At 39.3% G+C, this 22,371-nt stretch overlaps 1 protein-coding gene across 2 annotated transcripts in view; it reads right to left on the reverse strand.

The window, feature by feature from the left end:
- The window catches only part of PDE7B (phosphodiesterase 7B), a 289,479-nt gene that overhangs the window by 134,714 nt on the left and 132,394 nt on the right, over positions 1-22,371 (reverse strand). Inside the window, exon 1 of one of the 2 annotated variants that reach the window (XM_019732774.3) lies at positions 945-1,942. The exons of the other annotated variant lie outside the window; for it this stretch is intronic. Within the exon in view, the coding sequence (XP_019588333.3) occupies positions 945-1,182 (238 nt within the window). The 5' untranslated portion in view covers positions 1,183-1,942. Of the gene's footprint in view, positions 1-944; positions 1,943-22,371 lie in introns of those variants that run through there. 2 annotated transcript variants of the gene reach the window in all.

Raw genomic sequence — 22,371 nt, forward strand, 5'->3', positions numbered from 1 at the left:
GGTATATCTTTTCCATCCAGCACCCCATCTCTCCCCACCAACAGTATGTCAGGGCTAGCCAAGACTTCAAGTGCATAAACACATGCTCATATCCGTTCTTCTAAAGTGAACCGCCACTTTCTAAGTGTCTGCCACTATATTCCCCAAGGAAGAGAGCACCCTGCAGTGGGTTATGCAGTCTTAGCTCACGGTGTTGGCGGAGTACCTGTGGCTCCTTCACTGGGCTCCCAGGGATCTTTGTGGTTGCAGAGCCCACTGTTAGAAACACAGCAACGTTCTCCACAACTGTCCCAAATACAGCACATTCTTATAACATGACAAAGCCCTAAGGAATTGTTTCCACATTTGTGAGTGACTTACTTGATTTTTCCTGACATTGATGAGGGAATTTGTATGACTGACATTTGTCCAAAGGGGAAACCGAGGCAAGGAAGTTTACCAACTTTCCCATGACACAAAAAGCTTCTAAGCCAAACTCAGTCCTGGGATCATTTATACCTGCTGTGGTTTCATAGTTGGAATATATATTTTACTTTATATAAAGCATTACAAAAAACATCCCAAGAAGAATAGTCTCTCGGAGACAACTCTGACTTGTCGATAAAAAAGTGTGGAGGCAGGATGGACATTAAACAGCATCCACCCCCTCTTTTTGGAGACCGAAGCTCAGGAAATTTCACTTGTTTAAGCCACAGGGCAAGCGAGTGGCAAGCTGAGCCCAGGACCAGGTCGCTTGATTTCAGGCTCTGAAGGACCCTCCTGTCACTCCTAATTTTCAGATGCCTTTCTATAATACAGCAAACACTCATTAATCGCAGCCCTGGGACCCTGTGCGGCACACTTTATATCCCTTCCTTTTCCCTTTTTTTATGGCCTGGGCTCTCCAAGGAAAGGGCCGAAAGTCATCAGACCTTGTTACCTTTCACACCTCACAGTCGATTTACCTGGAAAGCTGTGGAGAGCATCTTCAGTCTCCAGAATGCCTCTCTGTTTGGTCGCCTGCAGCTCACTTTTGGATTTCCAAACCAGCTTGACCATCCTGATCATCTCTGACAAGTCCCAGGGCAGCGGCCCCTGCTGGCACCCCGGCCGGCTGCCCAGGGAGGAGGGCAGCACACCTTCAGGGGCTGTCCACCTTCTGCCTAGCTCTGCCGAGTGGAAATAGCGCTGTAGCACAGGCATTCTGCCCTGTTCCCCTGAAGAGGAGGTAGGGCTGCTGCTGCTGCTGCTGCCGCGCCGGCTGCTGCTACCAGAGGGGAAATTCTTCCCAGGCAGGGGAAGGCGGACCCCCGTGAAATCCTCTCCAGCTTTGGAAAGGCAAGCCTCCTCCAGTCTGGCAAGCCACCCGGGTCCTCCAGTCCCTCCACAAACACTGACGACGAGAGCGATTCGCTTCCCAAGCTTTCTCACTGTATTCCTTCCTTAGAGATAGAACACATTTTTTTTTTTTTTTTCCCTTCTCTCTCAGGCACTGACTTCACAGCACTTAATTAATCCCAGGCCACAGCTGGAAAGACAGCAGGGGGCAAAGAGCCATCGAGGTTTTAGCATTTGCTTTCCCTCTTCTTCTGATGTATTTGTTCTCAATTCTCTTTCGGTGCTTGTCAAAGTTTGTCGAGCGGCTTGTGTAGCCGCGAAGAACTTCAGGCAAAGAAGTGGGTTCTCCTTTGCCAGCTTTGCAGAGGGGTCCCCCAGAGGCCAGTTATCTGGAGGTGTCAGGTAAGGCGTCACTCCCGTGGTGCAGGAAGCCTAGAAGCTTCCCTGGCTCCAGCCCCGCAAGCCTCAAGGAGCTCTCGGGAAACGGGAAGCTGAGCGCCCGCAGAACCAATTTGCAGCTGCTTCTCTCTGGAAGGTCTGGCCGGGGGCCACCTTGCCTGTCCACGACGGTCTGCAGTGGGATGGGGTTATTCAGACGGCTCTGGGATGGGTCCTCAGCACCACAGTTCACCACGCTCCCCTCCTCCACACCCCTCCCCCTTTGCTGTCATTTGGTTCTCAGAAACCTAACTGGGTTTTGGCCTATTAGTCAAATCCCTTTGTAACCTCAGCTGCCCTTCAGTTGGAAGGGAAATAACATTGAATCACATTCCAAAGCTAATGCCGAAAGAAGTGAATTAGGGAAGCATCAAGAGCCTCATGCAAACGTGCAGTGGGTGGGTTGCATAGTCTGGACACATAGCTTGGGATTCTTAAAAACCCACTTCAAAGGAAAGTAATAATAATGTGAAGGATATTTGTGGGGGGGCATAAATGGCAGTGAAAAGAAAGGAAAGAAAATGTTGAAGATTCACTTTCCAGAGACAGAGACTGTGGACTTAATATCTGGGCCACTAACTGCTGTGCCTCCACCTGAGCGTGGTTCAGTTGAGGACAATCATGGGTCACGCGTCTTGGGTCCCATGGCTCAGAGACAGAAGTGCTAACCCTGGAAGTCAGAATCCATGCAACAAAGGGGACGCCCCCTGTAGTTTGTGTGAAAAGCCCTGGGCATAAATGAAAGTGGGGTGGTATTGTATTTGGCACTTTTGCCAGCAAATTGGGTTTGTAAGAGCAATTTGAACTGAACATTCATGTGGATAGCTCCTGTTTCCTTGGAGGCCATTGCAGCAGTCCTGTCTCTCTCCCCTCTTCACATCTCTGCATTACAAAGTGCTTTATTTTGCTTGGCATTTGGTTTTGCTGATGTACGATCTGGTGCTCCCGCTCTTTATTTCTGTTGGGGCTGGTTTATCACACAATCGTTTGATATTTCTTTAGGAGAGGGAAGAAACGGCTTAGGGGAGACGAGAAAGACCACTGTAGGGTGTGTTTTATTTTCACTGCCCTCCCCTCATTTTTTCAAAGCTGAAACCAGCAGAGGCTACAGTAATTTTGTTGTTATTATTATTCCTTTAAACCCAAGGTTAATATGTTTAGTTTTCCACACTGAATTAAGTAAGTGGCTTTTCTTTTCTTTCTTTCTTTCTTTCTTTTTTTTTGGATGGAAAAGTACACTGGCAAACTCTCTTTCCTAACAGATGAAGAAGGATCAGCATCCTTTGAGGGCATAAAACAATAAAGACATTGAAGACACTACTGCTTATGAATTTCATTACTAAAATATTGATCAGACTACTCTTTCTATATCAACCAGATATTCATACAGTCCTATTAGGGAATAATCAGTGATACACTTATGAGAAAGATTTGCCTTTTTTATTTCCTTCTTTGTTAAGAATTGAAAGGATTGAAGCATCAGTCTGACACTTCTACTACTTTTGACAATCCTTCTAGTTCTTATCTTACCTTTCTATCAGAGTGGGGGCATTAAGACTCTCTAGAATTGAGACAATTTTATTTAACAGGCACATGCAGGCTGTTGCACTCTATTACCATATTTCCTGAATAATGTCTTAAGCTAAATCCTCAGTCACAAACTTCCTTGACATAACAACTGAAGAGTTTCCTAAGTGTTCGACTATTTTTATTTTTGTTCAGTTATTTTGCAATAGTGCTTTAGCATCAGGATATCCTGACCCTTGGCACAAAGGGGTTAAGAACAAAGAAAACAAATATATGATATACTCTGTCCCATACATTAATGCATTAAGACTACAACTCTTCATTACACATTTCTTCAAGAATGACATTCTTTTTAAATCCAAGGATATAAGTTTCCACTGTATTCTCTCCATTGTTTTATATATTTCCTTGTAAAAATACCTTAGAGAAGTTACAAATGCTGGATCTTTGAACATGGATACTTCCTAGTGGAAATGAGTTAGGGCCAAGCAAACACCATCTCAAATTTTTGTTCCTAAGGATGAATTTAAATCATTTGAAGGTTTAAAAATTTAAAATGTTGCACAATTAAAAACAAAAATTCTCCCCAGTATGGGATTCTCTTTATCCCAGGGTAGAAGTGCAAAAATACCACAAGAAAGGTCGTTCTCATGGTATTTCTGGCTCACATAGAAACAGGAAGTACAGGAAATCTTGTGAGAAAGCTTGGCTCAGGAGATTTTTGGCGCAACTGCAGGCTCAAGAGATTGGGACAAACTGACAAGGTGCTAGCATTTGTTGGATGAAAATCACTAAACCACACAAATTCTCTAAAAGGCGATTTTGTTACATTTCATAGCTAGCATCTCTTTTGTCTTTCAGAGAGCTACTTTAGAAGAACATGTTTAGAAGAAAAACCTATGATTTTTGTGAGCAACTCAGTGAGCAACATTCACTTTGAGATAATATTTATCTGCAGCCAGAAGTTTGAATCACTGAGGGTGGAAAAAGGGGCTGGAGAGGGGGTTCTGTACCCAGAGGAGTCATGAAGCAAAGAGGTCTCATCTATGTGACATGTAAATATTCTTACGAATCTTAATAATGAATATGCTACAGATAGGAAATTTTAAGATAGACTTTCAGAATAACCTCATTTTTTCCAGGCATTGTGAGTCAACCTAACATCCCATTAAGAGGAAAACAGAGTGATTCTCATGTAAAAGAAATGTAATGAGAACCAACAAGTCTTGTAAACTTATGGACACTCTAGTTACAAGGCAGATAAGCCTTTATCATCTATGATTTAAAAAATGAAATATTTACAATATTAACTATTTCTAACCATTCTAGAGAATGCACATTTAAAAAATAGAAACTTGGAAATATATATTTATTTCAATCTCCTATTATTTTGTCTATCAATGGATTCTCACAAAACTTCATTTTAATGCAAGTCTTCTCACAGATATTATGAAAGAACTTTATACTCCTAATGAACTCACATCCCTCTTCTAGCTTTAAAGAAAAATTTCAAAATATTGAGGGAGTTTATCATTTTGTCCTGGCCTTTCCTCTCCATCATTTCAGATATGGACATGTAAACACATACACACACACACACACACACACACACACACAATCACACACACACAGAGCCACCGTGGTTTCACAAATGCAATGCAAATGAAATTCAAAATGAGCAAGAAAGGAAAAACAGGTCTTTCAACTTTGTTTAATGTAGTCTAAGTAGAAGAAGCTCAAACAATTCACAGTGTCCTTCAGGAGAAATAGAAATGTAATAACTTTGGCCTTAACTAATTTCAAGGAACAATGCCAGCAAGGAGAGAAAAGGGCCTGCTCTACAGACCGACCATACAAGGCAGCACATATTTCCACTGTCACGTGGAAAGGGAGGAGAGTGAGTGGGGCAAGATGAGGAAAGATGAAGTGGGGGAAGTAGAAGGGGTTGAGCTGACAGATTCATAGTTTGATTTTACAACAGGCATCTCAATGACAACCAATCATTCTCTTAATTCACTCTGCAAATAAGTATTAACAGCAAGAGCAACAGCAGAAATGAGAACCTCTTTGCCCGCCCCTGGGGCCTTTTTCAGGCACCGGGGACCTGTCTGGTGGCCCCCACCTAGCTTCTGGTTTCATTGTCAGTTACTGCTTCTTTTATTACTTTTATTTGTACATTTAAAGAGAAACCAGGGTTTTCATTGGCATGAGACCTCTATCGTGGCTCACATATCTTAACTAATGCTAAGTTTACCCTCTTGACAGTTAACTCACAGTAAACAAGTCCAATAAGACAGGGACTGAGAACAAAATGGCCTGCAGACTGGATTTTCACCACTGTGTTCCTCTTCCCTGCTGATGAAAACCCACACACACACAAAAAAGACACTGTTGCAGGGTAAAAAAACAAAACAAAAAACAACAACAAAAAAACCAACCAACCAACCAAACAAACAAACAAACAGAAAAACCCTTGTTGTTCTCTCCATTACTGAACACCTGATACTTTGCTCTGTGATGATGGCATCCTCTGGCTAAAACCTTTCTAAGACTTCAGAACTCATTTCTGATTGTAAAAGATTGTTAAGTAATACAGAGTACACTTTTCATAATTTCATATTTGGGTGTGTCAATTTCTGAAAAAAATAGCTAAGAAAGAAATCTTCAAAGTAGCCCTCCAAGACTACTTATCTTAGGGTTATAAACTGTGACTTCCACTGAGCTTTGCCTCAAAATTAGTGACTTATCTGTACATGGGTATGATGACAATTACCACTTTACCTACCACACTGGGATCCTGTAAGAATAAAATAAGATTAATATATGAGTTATTTATAAACCATAACGTGCTTTAAAATTTTAAATGATTATTTTTAAGCTAATAGGTTGGTGCAAAAGTAATTGTGGTTTAAAAGGTTAAAAATAATTGCAAAAACTGCCATTACTTTTGCACCAACCTAATATAAGAACTCATAATTGATAACTTACCTAAACTCAAATTTTGGCTATACTTCCCTAAGATCTATTAGAAAGCTGAAAAGTCAAACCCCTTCACCCTTGAAGTAGGTCCCACTTTAGAAATTTGTGGTCCCCGTGAGGATGTCAGGGATAGAGGAAATCAAAGACAGGGATATTACAGCGCGAGAGAGTATTGGAGAAGTAGCCCAATGGGAGAGACAGGAGGGATTTAATGGTACAAAGGTTGGGTAAGGTAGAAAAAAAATGATTGAAGTGTGAATGAGAGTAGAATGATAGAGGACAAAAGTATGTGTTAAAACGTTTCTTAATAGGATAAATATTGTAACTAACTGTATTTTGGAGAGGTGAAAGCAGCCCATGAATCAGGTTTATGGATGTAAGTCTGCATGATCTTTACCAATGGGTTATTTAATGCTTGGTTAATGCTGTATTGGTTCCCTTGATTGGGAATTTCAATTTCTGTCCACAATGACCACCAGGTTATATTTGATGTTCATGAGCTGTATAGGAGGTCTGACAATTAAGTTTGAGAAATGGTTGCAAGGATATTGCTAACCTTGTTTTGATATCAGAGGGATTATTCATTATGAATCTGTACCAACTGGACAGTTAACCAAGTTTACTATTTGGAAGTGCTGAAAAGGCTGCCTGAAAAAGTTAGATGACCTGAACTTTTCGCCAACAAGTCATGGCTCTTGCATCACAGCAATGCACCAGCTCACACGACACTGTCTGGGAGGGAGGTTTTAGCCAGTAAACAAATAACTGTATTGGAGCACCCTCCCTACTCAGCTGATCTGGCCACCAGTGACTTCTTTCTTTACCCAAAGATGAAGGAAATATTGAAAGGGAGACATTTTGGTGACATTCAGGACATCAAGGGTAATACGACAACAGCTCTGATGGTCATTCCAGAAAAAGAGTTCCAAAATTGCTTTGAAGGGTGGACTAGGCACTGAGTCAGTGCATAGCTTCCCAAGGGGAGTACTTTGAAGGTGACCATAGTGATATTCAGCAATGAGGTATGCAGCACTTTTTCTAGGATGAGTTCGTGAACATAATTGCCCGACCTCATAGCTTTGTGTCATATGCTGTGTGACCATGTGCCTTCAGGCCTCCCACTGGACTCACTTCCCTGGACAAACTTATGTGGGCCTCAAATTTTTTGCTTTGGGGTCTGTATTCCTCAAACATTCTTATAATTTTGATTGCTAATAGGTGCTCTTTATTTGATATGTTTTTAAAACAAGTGTAGTGGGCAAAATCAATTATACTGTTTATAAAGTGGCCTAAACAAAGTCTGAAATATGTGTTTCTACTCCCCCCCCCCACCCCCCACCCCCGCAAGTGAGATGTATGAATTCTGGAAGTTTTCAAGAATTAGGCCAGGCTGAGAAGACTTCAAAGTGGCTGGAGGGGAGATTATCCAGACATGTTTAAGAAGTGCTGAGAAATGCCCGAGCGAAGTTCTTTTACTATTAATATAATCAAAATAAACTAGACCAAGCATAAGATATAGAAAGATTAACAATATAAGCAACATAACAGAAAAGTGAGAAGACGGTAAGGGATGAAACCTTCTAACAGGACCTATTTTTTCTCCTAGCATTCATTTATGTTTATGTTTACGGAATTCAAGTCAATTTGGAAGAAGGAAATTTCAACTGCTACATGTGTAGGAGGGTAGTCTTACTGCCTCTTCAAAGTATTCTCTATTTTTCCTTTTTCTTTCACTTTTTACCTCCTGGTGATTATGAATTACATAAAACATTTACGCCTAAAGGTGACTCTCGGATGTTATTCTAGAGCAATGCATCTCAAATGTGAGTGTGCATACAAATCACCTGGAGATCCTATTACAATGTACAGTCTGATTGGGCAGGCCTGGGTGGGGATCTGAGACTCTGCATTTCTATCAAGATTCCTGGAGATGCAAGGCTGCTGCTGCTGGGCCACATTCTGAGTCGCAAAACGAGAGGACTCCCATCTGGCAGGTGTTTTCTGCCTCTTCCATATTAGCTATTTATGAAATAAAATGCAGCAAAAGTACTTATCTTTAAAAATACTGATTCAGGTCAAAGACTCACAACTGGAAATAAGCAATCAGAACCACAATGCAAGAGCAAGGGCTCTGTCCAGGGACATTCATGGCATTGAACTACTACTTGGCTTTTCAATTTTGTTTCATTCACTTCTTTTTCCTTATGAATTAACTTGAAGATAAGATTGAATATCAACTATAAGTCACTGTGATGAATACAAAATATGATGGAGTCTTAACTTTTGAAGTTAATGACTATTTTTGAAAGTCTGTTCTTACCAAATGTCAAACAAAACGTACTTAGGCCAATTTTTTCCATTCCTCCTTCTTTCCAGCATTTTGTTATGCTCCTATTGCTATTTTCAGAATGACTGGAATACAGGCAAGGTTCCGAGTCTTTGATCTCCATCATCAGAAATACTCTCACCAAGACCTGTTCCTTCATTTGATTTATTGAAGTTCTATGTAAAGTAGTCTTTGGATGAAGCCTGGTAATCTTTCCCATTGTAATATTCCAGGCATGAATGAATGGTGACCAGATGATTCCACAAAGCAAAGATGGAAAAAAACACAAAAAAGTAGGCATTCATGGTACTATAGCCAGCAGCCAATGGTGCAGCTGACTCAGAGAAATGTACTGCAATGTCACCACCTCAGTGAAACACAAAATGAAACACAAAAGATAAATGAAATAAACTCTGCAACAGGCTCTACTCTTTATCAGGTGTCTCCTGGGATTCATGCAGCTCCAGACACAGTATTTGTGGAGAAGTGATGCCAGAAACAAGAGGTATGTGAAATCAACTGGAAGACAAGGGTAATCAAGAGCATGAGGCTAGAACTCTACCACATTTATATGATTAAAAATTTGTACAGTTAACTAAATAGGAACGCTTAGCATAAATGGAAGCATCTGCTGGTAATTGGAAATGCAGTATTTTTTTTTCCCCCGTTGTCTTCCTTGGTTCCTCCTAAGGCTAAGAGCTTTGCTACGGTTACAGACACCTACAATTCCTGTCATCTGGAAATATTGGATGTAAAAGTAATAGAGATCATGGTTACTATTTTCTTTAATTTTAGAATCTGTTTTCTTCTGTGATGGCAGGAGAATCAATGGTGAACAGTAAAGGTGAGGCCATTTAATAGATAGCATATAAATAATACAGAACGCACAGTCTGTGTAATATGGTACAGGGATTCCCACTGAACCTCCCCCACATTTTTTGAGATGTAGTGTTGGTAGAAGAATAATAGGATTATTCACCAAGGAAAGAAAGCTTAGCACACTAGAATATTTGACAACATTGATGCAAGCATAAGATCTTTACCAAAAGAGTTTTAAAGAGTTTCCTTTTGGTAACTTTTGTTTCCATTCCACATTCAAATTCCAACTCAATTTTGCTCCTCCTATTCCCTAAATTATTTTAAATGATTGTATTCCTTTCTGCATACAGGATATGGTTACTAATTGGTCCTGCTCAGTCGTTTATCTGCATCGCTGAGCCCTCCTATTAGTCTGTGTCCTCTATGAACTTCTCTCTATATCCATTCTACAGTCTATAATGAGACTTCTTGCATTCTTTGTTCTCTGATGTATCTTTGCTTTGGACATTAACGTTCTATTATCTAATTAAGTGAAGGCGAAATATATACTTACTTTTGATTTGCATATGTTCATATACCTTGCTGCTCTTACGTGTCAACTGCAGAACCACTTATAACTAGGCTTTTCGTCAATGCCTTTTTAATGCTGTTATTATATTATTTTCTGTGTTCATACTTTGACGACTCGATTGAGCTAGTATTGAATTGTGTTTTTCAAGTCTCGCATCAACCATTAGAAAAAGTTCAGTGAAGTCTTATTTATCTCTAAAAGTTGTGATATTGTGAATTAGACATACCTTATTATCATGTCATTTTCAAACATGTAACAAATGATGAGTGAATGCAAATATTAATACTAATTTGACACAAAGAGAATTATTACTTGCAAAAAATAGTCCAATCCCTTTGTTGGGCATTTGATGCTTTCAAAAGTAGGCTCCCACTCACTTTGTCCTGTAACCTGATTCAAACTTACACAACATTTCTAAGGCAATTATACTGTGGCCCATACATGCCAGATGCACTATGATATTTTGTGTGGTAAGCAGACTAATGGCCTCCCAAAGATGTCCACATCCTAATCCCTGGAACCTGTGAATCTGTTAGGTTACATGGCAAAAAAGACTAAAGGTAGCTGGTAAAACTAAAGTTGTGAATGAACCGCCTATTAAAATAGGCAGACTCATGGGTTATCTGCACGGGCCCAGTGAAATCACAAGGGTCCTTACACGTGGGAGAGGGAAGCAGGAGTGATGAAATGTGAGAAGGACTCACTGGCCATTGCTGGCTTTGAGGAGAGAAAGGAGCCCTTGAGCCAAGGAGTGAGGGTAGCATCTAAAATACAGAAAAGGCAAAATTCGGACTCTCTCTTAGAACCTACAGAAAGGAATGCAGACCTGTGGACACCTTGATTCACTTCAGATTCCTGATTTCCCAAACTTTAGATAATAAACATGTGTTGTTTTAGGCCACTAAGTTTGTGATAATTTGTTATAGCAACATTAGGAAACTAATATATTATTGCTCATATTGTCCCCTTGATGGGATTTTTTCTATTCATCTAATCCAGAAAAAGTACCATTTCTTCATGAAACCATGCCCCATGCTAAATGCTTTGTGCCCCGCTTTGCATTGCCTCTTCTATTTAAATAAAGCAGCACCTCTTACCCATTTTTTTAATCTGTAAGGTAACTTGTATCACTTTGGTGCTCTGACTTGGCTTTGCAATTTAGATTTCAGGAACATTATTTCACACTCTGCAGCATAAAACCTTAGTGATGTATCCTTCACTCATGCATTCATTCATTCATTCATTCAATCTGTATTTAGTGAGTGGTTAATAACTACTGAGTGCCCCATGCTAAATGCTTAATAAAAGATAACATGGTCCTTGCCTTTAAAATTATTTACAAATTTAGTGGAGAAGCAGACACATATATAACTATAAAGCACAGTGAATTGTAGTGCTATAATATAAATGTGGACACAACAGGTCTCAATTAGTGTTTGTTATTAATGATAACGACAACCAACATTTTTCATTAATTTTTCCCCATATCTTGATCATTAAGTCAATGTCTGGAAATCTATTTAAAACTTTAAAAAAATCTGTGTAAGAACTATATTATATCAAGTTTGTATTTAGCCAGGAAAACATGGGTGGTTAATTATATTTTTGCTGATTATTTTTTTATTTGCTGATAGAATTTTTAAAAGTTTAGCTGTAATGATTTTAAACCTTCAAAAATATTCTCACTACTTTTCTCAAATGAGTTGATACTGAGTTCCTAGAAGATTGGTAGCTTAGGAAAAGTTTGTATTTCCAAGAGAGCAAAGAAAGACAAATCATGCAATCTTAGAGCTTTAAGGGACTTTAGAGATAGATTAAGCATTTCAGTAGATCATGTCTTAGTCAGCTCAGGTTGCTATAATGAAAGATCACATACTGGGTGGCTTCAACAACAGAAATTCACTTCTCACAGTTCTGGAGTCTGAAAGTCTGAAACGAGTGGGTCATTGTGGTCAGGTTCTGGTGAGGGTCCCCGTCTTGGCGCTGCCTTCTTGCTGTTTCCTCGTATGGTGGAGAGGAAGAGCATCTCTCTCAAGTCTGCTTTTATAAGGGCAATAATCCCATTTCTGAGGGCTCCACTTTCACGACCCAGTTATCCCCACAGTTTCCACCTCCAATTACCATCACGTTGGAATTAGGGTTTCAACACACGACTTTGGGGAGAACACAAACATGCAGTCTGTAGCAGATCATTTTCTAGTTTTACTAAGAATGAAGCATCATCCAGACAGCCTAAGCCCTGCATTCCCATAGACCTGAGCACATCAATTTCCTCGGGGTACGGTACCAGATACAGCACAAAGCACTTTATACGAAATGTCTTATCTTACCCTTCAAAGAACCCGGATGAGGTAGGTACTATCATGACCCCCCATGGAAGTAATTTGCTCAAGATTCAGACACTATCAAGCTTTAGGTGGGTGATGTGAACCACAGCAGGCTGTTTCTAGAGGACATCCTCCTAAGACTACTCATACGTGATACTACCGGTGTAGTTTAGGATTTGTAGAAAACAGTAAGAACTCTGTTTGAATCACAGATTGTAACTATATCTTGCTGTGTCGTAAATATTTAAGTGAGGCAAGTCAGGAGGAAAGGAAGAATCATTATGACACCCCAGCATCTATTTCTATAGCTGTTCTTCATGGCAAGATTGCATCTTGTGTTCCTCAAGTCACATCTACTGCCAGTGGTCATGAAAATGACTACCAGGTTTGCACTTTGGATCTTTCCACAACTTCCACCCAGGAAGTACGGAAGAGAGTCTTGCTCTCTCAGCACGACCAGAGAGAAAGAACATGGTAAACATGAACAGTTTTTAAAAATTAGATGAACATCTGGTCTCCTTTCAGTGATGAGGTGGTTTCTTCCAATCAGACCCTACACTTCTAAAATAACTCCATTCCTTATGAAAAGCAACTTGATTTATCCTTGCCTGTGATGACCACCGCCATGCCCTGGAACTATTCAGGACAGTGATGGAAGATTATCAGAGTAGTTTCTACGTTATTTAGACATAATTGCAGCAGCAACTCTACTGTCTCTGACCTACATTCTTGGGTCTGAAGAAGCAGAGAATGATGACATAGAATTGGTGAATGGAATCTACTTGATTTATTCAAGACATTGGACAGATATTTTCCTTTTGGAGCCATTTAGCAAGGCTGCTTACAGTACCACAATGCCAGCCGTATCTGTGCTTTCTAAACAGTTTAGCCAGAAATGGGGGGAAGAAAAATAAAAAGAGCCTTAAGTGTTTCCAAGTGTTAAGTAAATAAACTTGAGTCACTTTTTGCATGGATGACAATACACATGGGAAATTCAAATCTGCCCCCCAGCTGAAGTCTGTCCTGGGGTAGATCAGAGATGAATATGAGTACAGCCACATTTCCAATGGACCGGCCATCTTCTGTTTTCTGCCTCTCTTTCTTTATTTGACTTTACTTCCTCAAGGCAAACTTGGTTACTTAGTCATTTATATACACAGTCCTTCTACTAGCAAAATGAAAATCTATAAATTTCACATCACCTTTATATAGCACCTTCTTTTTTAAAGGTGTTGCAAAGTGACAGAGGGGGTTAGCTCTTCAGAAATGTCCCTAAGGAAAGAAAAGCATAAACTCCGGGCAAATCATTCTGACCTTCAGATACTCAATTACTTGTGATATTCTCCTGTTCTTGTCCCCAGTGATAATTTATGAATAAATTTGTCCACTTATTTGAAATCACAGTACATTCTCTAAGTTCCTGCCTGACTAAATCCAATTGAGTCTAATTATCCCATTTGTCTCTGTACATATTAGGCACATACTTGATGCCTTATTTTACTTAGCATTTGTCTTTATGTTCATCTTGCATGTACATTCTGTATTTTATTATTATATTAGTCATAAGAGGAAAGGTGGTTGTTACTTTGATAGCTTTCTTAGACCACCTCCCAAAGTGGCCTAGATTACAATGAACGCTAAAATGGTACTATTGTTTCTGTGGTAAAAATATGGAGAGAGCTCTGTGTGGGATAATCACAGCATTTTTTGGAAACCTCTGAAGGGATACTTGGCATTGCAAAATAAAGTACTCTTTTTGACCTAAACTGTATACTGGTTTTCTTGAAATTATTGAAGGGTTAGAAATATCCCCCCATTAATAAGGTTGGTGAATCACAATTTGCCCCAAGAGCACAAATGTGTAAAGAAAAGAAATTGGTTATGGAAATATATATTTCACTTGGAATTTACCCAGTTATTGTATCTTTCTTACCTCTCACCTGTTGGTCAAATGTGCCTTACATCTATTTTCTTCCAGTTGGCATTTCTGGGGTGGGGGGTGAGGGTGAGTGGTTCTTTAGAACTTTTGGAGACAGAGTTTTCAGAAACAAACCAAAACAGCCTTTATTCCTCAACAGAAGCAGGGGATTAGAAAAATTAGCTCTTAGGACAATTGAGAGGACTGAATGAAAGCATTCGTAAGAACTATATAGAACAAGGCCAGGCACAAAGTAGGTATTCAGTAAAAACCAGCTATTATCATCTCCTCCAAATTACCTGCTCCCATTCTGTGGAGCTGACACCAATAACCCCTTTAGCTCTGGATGCCATCAGTAGAACCAGAAAGGGATATATGAAGGGAAAAAGATGAAAGAGGTAAAAGTAAAATAAAAAAAATAAACAAATATAAAACACACACACACACACATACATATATATATATACACACACACATATGTTTGGTGTGGAGTGATCAAGGAGATAGGGAAAAGGTAGACAAAGATTAAAACAAAACAAAACAAAACAAACAGAAAACCTAAAGAGAAAAGAAAAAAAATGTATGGATTTTCCCTAACAATAATTTTAAAGGCTAATCCAAGACCCTGGAGGTCATCAGCTGCTGGACCCATATCTCAATATTGGCTGGCTGCCATCTCTTTTCCTCATTTTCTAACTTCTAACATGTGTTTCAGATCATCTGGAAGATTCTACAGATGCAATTCTATAAAACGTGGATTAAAATTTTTTTCCAGTTTGATCTAAATAGACAGCCATAAGCATTGAATAATGAACTCCCTAAATCTTTGGGGAATAGTTTCTCCCCAAATCTCTAGAAACCCATTATAACATAATTATTCGTATAGGAGAATTTTTTTAAAATGTCACTCTTTCTTTGCTTATCATCAAAAGATGTAGTTAGTGAATTATCAAAGGCTTTCTTGGTAAGGTATTGCTGCCTGTAAGTCAATTCCTTAGGACATTGAAAGAAGCACGCTCCTGGCTGGTAAATAAACTAATCTGGGAAACTCCTTTACCTCTTCAGTCTTTAGGAACATGATTTAGGACATTAACGTAACTATTTTCTAAACATATCCCTGTGGCCTGAAAAAAACTAAAACAACTTCAACAAGTCTTCTATTCCTCCCCACTGCCACCCTCACCCCCACCCCAAGGGGATGGCTCCTATAATGAGAGTACTCAGCGGTTTCTTAGGAGGGTGAGAGCTGATTGTTGAACTGGAAGAGCCTGTAGAAGCTGAAATTGTGTTAAAGTGAGAGAATGGCTTTCTTTTCCACCATCAGGGGATCTGGATGGTGAAGGAAAGGTGCTCTGTTGAAGGGGTGGCTGGAGCTATTATTATGGAGCCCTCCTGAGCTATCCGTTCCTCAGCCCCTCTGGTGAAGAGCAGAGAAGGAGTGCTGGTGAGGTTTGTGTGGTGTGAGGCTGGAGGACAACGCAGGAGATTTGGTGGTCTCTGTCCTATCAAGTGTTTAGACAGAATGGTTCAAAGCATCGGCTTCCCTTTAGGGTTCTACTCACTACATACAGGCAAGATTCCAGTTTGGGGGCTGTAGAATGTCTCTGAGCTTGTCAGAACCGACTGGCAAGATCCTTCTCATCCTGGCATCTTCTACCTGGACCAAGTGTGAAGTTACTCTCCTACCATTGCTTACAGCACATTACTCATCGGGTTCAGAGGATACCTGTTCAATGAATGAATGACTAATAGGATAGGTAGATAGAAATGAGCAGGAGAAGCAGAAATGTAGCCTCAGGTAGATAGCCTCTTGCCACAGCTCCTGCTTGGGTCAAGACCCTTTGCAGGTGCCCAGCAGGATTCCAGGCTTACACATACCCCTAAGGGATGTGTTTACACATGTCCCCAAACCAAAGGAATATGTTTACACATGCCCCTAAGACAAAGAAATGCATTAGAAGAGAGGAAGACATCCTGCTTATCAGGGAACACATCCTATTTGTCAGGACCATCAGTACCTTACTAGTCCAACAGGATTCCAGGTTTTCACATACCCCGAGGGGATGTGTTTACACATGACCCAAAACCAAGAGGATGTGTTTACACATGTCCCTAAATCAAAGAAATGCATTGCTAAATGCTAGAGGACTAGGCACCTCAGGGGAAGAAAGAGAGATAAGAGAAGGGAGAGGGGGAGGCAATTCTACCCATAGAAATAAATGCCTTCATGCAATGTATGGCGGGGCTGCTTCCTTCTCTTGGATCAGCCTGCTCCATGTCTCGGAGTGTACTTTTTACTGCTAATAAATCTCTGGCTGTTTTATTCTGCACAAAATTCTGTCTCTTGATTGAATTCATTCCTTCAAGAAGACAAACAACTGAAGTTCAACGTCATTTCCTGGTAATATGACCATGTACTTCCTAATGGCTTCATGGGCATCTAAAAGCAGCTGCATGATTTGGAGAAAAAGCAGGAGTCTCACAGTGACCTGACAGAAACTCAGCCAATTGTGCTTGCAAATAGCTAGCTGGAAATAGAGATTTCAGAGTCCCCTGGCAGAAGGATGAAAAGTGTGTGAGCTGATTGGGTTTTGAGACCACCCTGTCTCTCTCTCTCCCTTTCTTCTTCTTTCTGGTTTTCATCTCTAGTCTCTGAAACAATAGAAATAATGCTTTGTAGTTGTTCCCCCCCTCTCAGTCAACGCTTCCTAGTGGGGCAAGTAAATCTGATCCCAGAAGAAGCTCAGTCACTACCCACCCAAGGCCTTAGGCCAACTCTGGGTGAAGGGTCACCATTCTGTGTGCAGTATGCACAAGTACTGCATGTAGCTCTAACCTACCTGCTGGGGCAGGGCAGGCAGGTCACCCCTTCTGAGACCTGAAGAGTGGTGGCTTCCACCTCCTGCACTGTGAGCATCACTGCACATGGTCAGGGTAATGGGACAAAAGGGATACTCTGGCTCTTCAGGCACCAAGATGAGGAAAACCAACACCAGGGCCCAAAGGATGGAACTGCTGGGGACAAAAGGTTACTACACATGAACAATCAGTCTTCACAGAAACAATAAGTAGATGTATGAGAAGGGAGGAGAGCTGAGATCTTTTGACTCTAGGGGGCAATTGTCTTTCAGGTAGATTCAGAGGCACAGGACTTCATTCTCTTTGCATTTGTCAATAGTCAAGGCAGGAAAATGAATTTAACAGCACTGAGCAACATTTATTCAGCACCTTATATGGGCCAGGCACTAATTTAGGCACCAAGTTTTGAACATGTCAGACTTTACATTCCAGTGAGGAGAGACAAAAAGTAAATACATAAACAAGCACACAAATGCATTAATAAGAAAACACTCAGTGGTTATAAGTGTTATAAGAAACAAAAAGAAAGAAAGAAAAAAAGAAAGGAAAGAAGGAAGGAAGGAAGGAAGGAAGGAAGGAAGGAAGGAAGGAAGGAAGGAAGGAAGGAAGGAAGGAAAAAGGGAAGGAAAAAAGGAAGGAAAAAAGGAAGGAAGAAAGGAAAGTGTGGCTATGGGGCTATTTTAATTGCATGGTCAGGAGAGGCCTCTTGAAATAAGTGATGCTCAAGCTGAAAATTAATGACAAGGAGAAGCCAGCCAGCCAGAGGTCTGGTGAAGAGGATTTTAGGAAGAAGGAACAAATGAGGGAAAGATCCTAAAGCAAGAACTAACTTGATGTGTCTGAGAAACAAAGAAGAGCAGAGTAATGGATTCAGTGAGCAAGAAAGAGGATGGCATGAGATGAGATTCTGGGCAAACAACGTTGAGCTGTGTAGACTAGGGATGATTCTGGATTGTCTTCCAAGTGTGATGATAAGCCAATAGAAGTCTTTTAGAAGACTGACATGATCAAATGTAGTTTTCATAAGATTATACTGGTAGCTCTGCAGGGAAGGGATGGTATAGATGCAGAAATTAGTTAGCAGGCTAATAAAATTCAGGAAAAGGACAATGATTTGGCTAGGGAGGTAGCAGTGAGACAGAAGAAAAAAATAAAAGTATTTAGCACATGTTTTGGAGGAAGGGTCTCTAGAACATACCCATGGATTGGCATATGAGGAAAAGAGAGAAGGTGGGTTCCAGTACCCCAATTATTTGCTGGGATGGAAGAAATATATTTAGACGTGATGCTAATCAAGCATTCAGCTGGATATTGAAGTTTGGGATGCTTTTCAGATATCCAAATAGATGTCAAGTAAGCAGTCTGAATATAAAGTATAGGGGAAAAGTCAGTCTTGAGATATTAATTTGGGAATTATTGACACACAGAGGTATTTAAACAAAAGAAAACAAAACATTGTGTTCAGTACAGTTCAATTGCATCCATCCCAAATCAACACTCAATGAATCAAGTATACAATAAGTGCTAAGGACTAGGAGATCAGAAAGACTTAAGGAGGGAGAAACAGACCAAAATACTAATGTTAGAACGCAGTGGTCAAATGGAGGTAGGTATAACTATAAAGGAAGCTGTTACAGAACAAGTAATTACACCTGGAATGGTCAGGGACAGCAGGGACAAGAGGTGATCTGAAAGACAGTCATTTGAAAGGAACAATTTTCTTGTGAGTCCCTTGTTTTTAATATGGGTACTTATTTAGAGACCAAAAAAGTAGATGGGATTGGTTGTAGAAGTGTTATATGGACAAAGGCAAATTCCATTTTTAAAGGCTGTTTGATCTTGGAGAAGGCAATGATCACTCTAGGACTTAACATTCTCTTCTGTGAAAAGAGCAGCAGATTGAGTTTGATCGGTAATTTCCTGTCTCAAAAATAAGGTAAGATAAGTGCCCATCTGATGGTCTTATCAGGGAGACCATTCCATCGATGGTGTAGATGCCTGACCACTGAGCTGTACACCTGAAGCTGAAGCTGAATAATATTGAATATCAACTATAATTTAATATATATGTGTGTATGTATGTATATATATATATATATATATATATATATATATATATATATATATATATATGGTCATATGATGTGGAGTATAGCATAGGAAATAGAGTCAATGGAATTGTAATAGCTATATTCGATATACCCCAATGTCGAATATAGATTAGGGGTAGTAGATCAGGGGAGGGAGGTTATTATTTTGTGAGGGATGAAATGTCTAATCATTACATTGTTTTGTACACTTGAAACTAATAAAAAACATATGGTGAAATAAGGAATCAAGATCCATAAGTTATTTTTTAATATATTTAAAGGCTATAGTATATTATCATATGTATTTAAATATTATGGCTTAATATATACATATATAAATACTTATAAGCATAAATAAATATAAAAGGCGAGTAGAAATGAAATATTTGCCCTTGATAAGGCCATGCAGTTTGCCAAAAATGTCAAATTGTTAGTTTTAACTTTAGTTTTTTCAACTTAGTGAAGTAAAATTTTTAACACCTCATTGAGCCTAAGTGCTAACTGACTGTGGTTAATAAAGAAGAAAAAGGAAAAACAAAATAATTATTGGCAAATTAATGCAGCTTCATAGACAAAAAATTTCAAGCCCTGGACTACATTGGAGAAAATGATAAAAAGCATATTTGGTGGTGCACGTTTTGTGAATGAATAATAGAGTCAATGTCAGCTCTAATAGCTTTGCTTCTACAATTTGATGGCTTTTTCTTTCCTATTTTTTTAAGCTATACTAGCTCCTCAACTTCTTTATTGCTTATTTTCACTCTTGTAAAATTAAAAAAAAATTAGTTTTCTGGAAATTAATTTCTTATGAAATTCATCATATGAAACAATGTAATTCTTGCAAGTCACTGTAATTTACTAGACGAACCTTGGCTAAATAATCTGGGAATGTCCTCTGGTTTATTCATCTTACTTGGTTGAACCATTTATTCCCAGAGAATCTTTTATTAACCTCAGAGGCAGGTCAGTTTTAAGAACACTATTTTGCATTTTTGAAGTATTTATTTTCAGGATTGTATTTTAAAGAATCAACTTAGTAATAGGCATGTTGACTCCATAAAGTAGATAGAAGCAGAAACTGCATGTTATAAAAATAGAGGCTAAGCTGGGTAGGTGACCATGAGATATTTCTGGGTCTATTGGGGGGAAGGGGCCCAGGCCTATACTACTGAAAGTGAGTGATGCTTGGCCACAAAAATCAATTAATACATAGGCTAAGTCCATATTTACTGCAGGAGATCAACGAAGCAGAGACACCCCAATTTTGTATACCAAGGATTTGTTTTTGATATGTTTTTACAGTATGGAAAAAAGTATCTTAAGAGGTATCAGAACTTTGTTGGACTTCTTTAAGGTAATTTGTATTGTTTAGTTTTGAATTACTTATGATGAGGAGGTACCATGTTCTTTTCATTGCTTCAAGTGTTCAAAGGTTTTCATTTGACTTCAAACAGCATGATGGTCTAGATACATCCCAAGGTGTTGGCCTCCTTTTTCCCCTGCTGGGTTGAGCTCTGGATTGCTGGTGATGTTGAGGAGTTGATTGTATTTAGTCCGTTTGGCCATAAAACTCACATGCTACATCCACTATATGATATTTCCATGTCTCTACAAGACCACCTAGGAGAAGGACCAGAAGTCTTCCAGTGAAGAATACAGTCACAGAATGATTATGTATTGATTTAATCTGCATGCAGCTACCATGACATCGGGATGCGTAATAGAAGTCTGAGACTAAATTAGAAATGTGTTGGAGTAATGCTCTAAACAAAGAAACAGGTAAAAGGAAAATCAGTGCATCCCTCAGGTGCAGTTTTGGCTGGTCCTCATTTATGGGCTTCTCAAGGACTCTGGGGGTGGGAGTGTGTCTCCCTGATTTATGTTGGATTCAGTAATCAGCAATCTGGAGCTGAATGTATTCTGTCCTGCCACTCATGCTGAGATTGCGATTCTTCTGGGGAGCAAATGATTTGTCCCAAGATATATGGAAATCTACAGCTAAAAGAAGACAAGGATGCCTTTTAAAATACCAGGTCATTATTTATACTGTTGAAATTTTCCATGGCTACTTCATCCACTGCCATTATATTCCCTAACTTCCCAGGGTTAATTAAACTAATGTTGTAAACATATCGAAATATGTTGAAATATAACATGTTTCGTCAAATATGTTTAAGGTAAGAATACATAGGAATTTGTGTGTTTCCAGAAAAGGTATTCATTTTCTTCCATACGTAATATTAAAATTTTAGTGGTAAATTAAAAGCTTCGTCTTAAATCATGCAAGAACCCATTTCCCATACTAGTCAGTGGTGTACGAATACTGCCTGATGTTAAGACTTGCCTTTGGTGTAACTTTGATCACCCAATTCAAAAATTTATATATGATAGAAGAAAGTCCAGCAAAGCCAAAGATTAAACTCTATGTCGTTAAGTTTTCAGTGATAATGATGAAAAATTTAATTTTGTTATTACTCTTTAACTAATACTGTCAACAGAGAAGGTATATTTAAGCTTTTTCTTTTTCACTGATACTTCCTATATAAGCCTGTAAATTTAAAAAATACATATATTTGTATGAAATTTATTTTTATATGAAATATGTAATACATGTGTTTTTTTAACAATTTAAATGACTTTATGACGAATATCAATTATACGTCAAGGACTATTTGGGTGATTTCAGGGTATTTGCTCCTATGCTAAATGGCCCCAGCCTACCATGGTTTTTAAAAATTTGGGGTCAGCATTCGGCAGGTTTTCTGAAGTCATTTTTATAGTTTTCAAGGCAATTGACTGCAGTAACCTGTCCTAAACTTCAATTCTACTACTTTGAGTCTTCCAGAGGCTGTGAAACCATATAACCAAACTGGTTAAGTGTCCTTGAAGTGCAATATTCTTGTAAATAAATAGACTTAGAGTTAGCTATTGAGGACTTCTCTTAGAATGCACATGAGAATGCCAGCTATTCTGTTCTTTAGTTGCAGAGGTCCTTTCGGTTTACTTCTGGTTTCTCCATTCTGTTCCAGATGATTGAATTCCCACAAGACCTGCGGGCCCCATACTTCGGTAGGTATGGCCAGGAGCTCTGGAGCAGATCTCAGTTGAAATTCTGTCTCTGTCATCATCCTTCTGTGTGACATAGGGCAAGTTACTTTACCTCCCAAACCTTAGTTTCATCAACTAGAAAATGAGAATGA

Source organism: Rhinolophus sinicus, chromosome 2, assembly GCF_057876585.1.
Source record: "Rhinolophus sinicus isolate RSI-liver-muscle chromosome 2, RSI-T2T, whole genome shotgun sequence".
NCBI classification, from domain to species: domain Eukaryota; kingdom Metazoa; phylum Chordata; class Mammalia; order Chiroptera; family Rhinolophidae; genus Rhinolophus; species Rhinolophus sinicus.